This window comes from Fragaria vesca, linkage group LG7 (assembly GCF_000184155.1).
Source record: "Fragaria vesca subsp. vesca linkage group LG7, FraVesHawaii_1.0, whole genome shotgun sequence".
Taxonomy (NCBI): Eukaryota; Viridiplantae; Streptophyta; class Magnoliopsida; order Rosales; family Rosaceae; genus Fragaria; species Fragaria vesca.
The window spans coordinates 7,988,163-7,991,190 of NC_020497.1; the positions used below are offsets into that span (position 1 = coordinate 7,988,163).

At 39.9% G+C, this 3,028-nt stretch overlaps 1 protein-coding gene across 1 annotated transcript in view; it reads left to right on the forward strand.

Annotated features, from left to right (window-relative positions):
- Positions 1-855: 855 nt before the first annotated feature.
- LOC101315188 (protein kinase G11A-like) overlaps positions 856-3,028 on the forward strand; it is a 3,817-nt gene continuing 1,644 nt past the window's right edge. Inside the window, exon 1 of the mRNA XM_004308452.1 lies at positions 856-2,240. Coding sequence (XP_004308500.1) covers positions 856-2,240 — 1,385 coding nt within the window. The remainder of the gene's footprint in view (positions 2,241-3,028) is intronic.

Consider the following 3,028-nt stretch of genomic DNA (forward strand, 5'->3'; position numbering starts at 1 on the left):
ATTTTTTTTTTTTTTTTTACCAAAAAAGAGAGTACAGTGCAGTGTGTAGAGACAAAGAGCTGTTGGAGAAACCCTAAGCGGAAGCCCGGCAGCTGTACGGCGTCGTTTCATTTCGCTCCGGTGCGTTTTCCGTGGTTCTGGATTTTCTATTCCATTGTGGGTTTTTTTTGCTGTGATTTTTTTTTGGGTGTTTTGGGAATTGGGGCTGGGTTTGAGGATCTTAGTGTGCTCTCATTTCGCATTGTGTTGCTTTCTGTGTGTGGAGAAATGCTGGGTTTTATGATGGAGTTTTGCTTGGAAATGAAAGCTGGCTTGAGCTTGTGGGTTTTGGTTTTTTGTTTTTTTGTATTTTTTTATTTTATTTTAAATATTTTTGTTGTGGTAGTTATTGACTGTGAGTGAAGTTGGGAATTAGTTGAGTAATTGACTGATTCTTGGTTTTGATATGATCTAGTGGGGTTTCTGGAAGCTTCATCAGTTGGGGTTTCAAGATTGAAGGGTTTTGTCGTTTTTGGTCACTCATGGATAATCTAGGGAGGGTTTGTGAGAAATGAGGAAAGAGAGTCATATAATGCTATATAAACATTCCACACTTGTTTGGTCTATTTGCAATCGGCGGCTGATTCTATTTTCTTGGGATCAAATATCTTGTCCTTGTAGTAGATAGGCTTCTGGGTTCTTATTTTTTAGTTCATTAGTTACTGTTTTGTGTTGTTTTTCGGTTTTTGTTTGTGGACTACTCTGCAGTTAAGATGTGAGCATATATGTGAAGTGTAGTCAAAGCTAAAGTGTGGTTGGATTTTTGCAGAGTTTTGATTGGCGATTTTGCAATGCGATGATATATGATTATTGGATATGGAGAGGGGTCCAGAGTCAAAGGCGTTTCCTGTGAAATTTCCCATGGTAGGTGAGATCTCATTCACTCGTACAACTTCAACAAGAGCAGGAGGTCACTTGTTGAACTCGCGCACTGGTTTGGGACGAGAAGACGTTCCATCAGGAGCAGTTAGAGGTCAGTTACCCAATGGGCGGTTGGCTTTTGTGAGAGAAGAAATTGCATCAAACTTACAGTCTATTTTGTTTAAAGATGGAAGATCTGATGCACCAGAATCTCAAGATTCAGAGTCACATGTACCTTTAAGGATACCAAAAGGAAAGGACTCTTTCCCAGAAGAGGAAGAATTTATGCCTGAGGCTGTTACATTCAAGGACAATGGAGTTTCATTCGATGAAGGGGGTCCTAGTTCTTTTTCCGGGGCTAGTCACCCTCCAGAACCTGTTGATATGGATTTAATGAAAACAGTGTATGTACCGGTTAGTCAGAATCAGACTGAACCTGGGTGCTTGATGAATAGCTTATCCATAAAAGGCCCTTTCCTCGAAGATCTTTCACTCCATGTTCCTGCAAAGAAACAATTCCCAACTGTTCTTTCCCCTACAGAAAGCTTGGTTGAAGAACCGAACGACGTAAATGCATTGTCTCCACCATTTGCGGTTCATCGTGCTTCACAAAATACAGATAACTCACTCCTTCCTCCAGATTCTGACGAGAAGGAGTGCGTGTGGGATGCTTCTTTGCCTCCTAGTGGCAATGTGAGTCCGTTAAGTAGTATTGACAGTACTGGTGTTGTCACTGCTATGAGCATTGTCAATAGCTGTGCCAGTACTTACCGAAGTGACGCAATCACAAGTGATGGTATGCTCAGTGTTGGGAGGACCTTTGATTGTACCAAAGGGAGTGTTAGAGGAGAGTCACTAGAGAGTGCAAAAACTAGCGTTAGTCGAGCAAGTGATAGTAGTGGGCTTAGTGATGACAGTAATTGGAGCAACATTACTGGGAGTGCCAACAAGCCCCACAAAGGAAATGATCCTAGGTGGAAGGCTATTCTTGCAATTCGAGCTAGGGATGGAATTTTGGGTATGAGCCATTTCAGATTACTTAAACGCCTTGGTTGTGGTGATATTGGTAGTGTATATCTTTCAGAACTTAGTGGAACCCGTTGTTATTTTGCGATGAAAGTAATGGACAAGGCATCCCTTGCAAGCAGGAAGAAGTTAACTAGGGCTCAGACAGAGAGGGAGATATTGCAACTCCTGGATCATCCATTCCTTCCAACTTTGTATACACATTTTGAGACAGACAGATTCTCCTGTTTAGTAATGGAATATTGTCCAGGTGGAGATCTGCACACTCTGAGGCAACGCCAACCCGGAAAACATTTCTCTGAGTATGCTGCAAGGTAAGATTTTAATTTCTGAAACATTCTCTGAACTGTCTAAATTTAAAAGTCAGAAACTGTTTCTTTTGGGGCCATTTTTCATATTCACCTGACGGTTTTTCAGCTTTTTTTGTTATTACCTCGATCTGTTCAGGAAAATTCTAATCTGACTTTCTCTATGATGATCATAATATTTGGATTCATTTCCCACTTTCGGAAAATGAAAGAGTACAAAGTCACATGGATTGCAAGTTAGGATGCTAGTAATTGGCTATATTTAATCCCTACTCTTAGATCTGCCTTAAGTAACTAGAAGTTGAACACCATTTTGAAGTTCTAAGCTATGGAAGTATAGTTGTACGCTTTTTATAGGCCAAGTAGTGTTTATAGGATCATGAATGTATCAACATCAAAAAATGTCATGTAGATTCTGTACATAGAAGTATACATTCTTTGATTGGACCTTTTCTTAATCCTACTGTAGATACTTTGTGCGTTTACTTTTCATGACATATTGTTACCTTGACCTAGCAATGATTTCAAAGCCGGAACACTTGTTTGGATATGTTGCCTTTTTGCCCACTTGGAACATCTGTCAGAGTATGAAGAGTAGTTAATGCATTGGAGAAACCTTTTTTTTCAAGCATATGACAATTTATCAATGGTTAAGTTGGACAGACTGTTGAGTGAGCTCAACACATGTTAAGTCTCATAAGTCCTCTGCCTGCCAAATGCATAAAGAAGGATATCTGCTTACTTATTTTAGTTAGGAGTAAATACTTGTGACACCCTGTAGTTTACACCTAAAA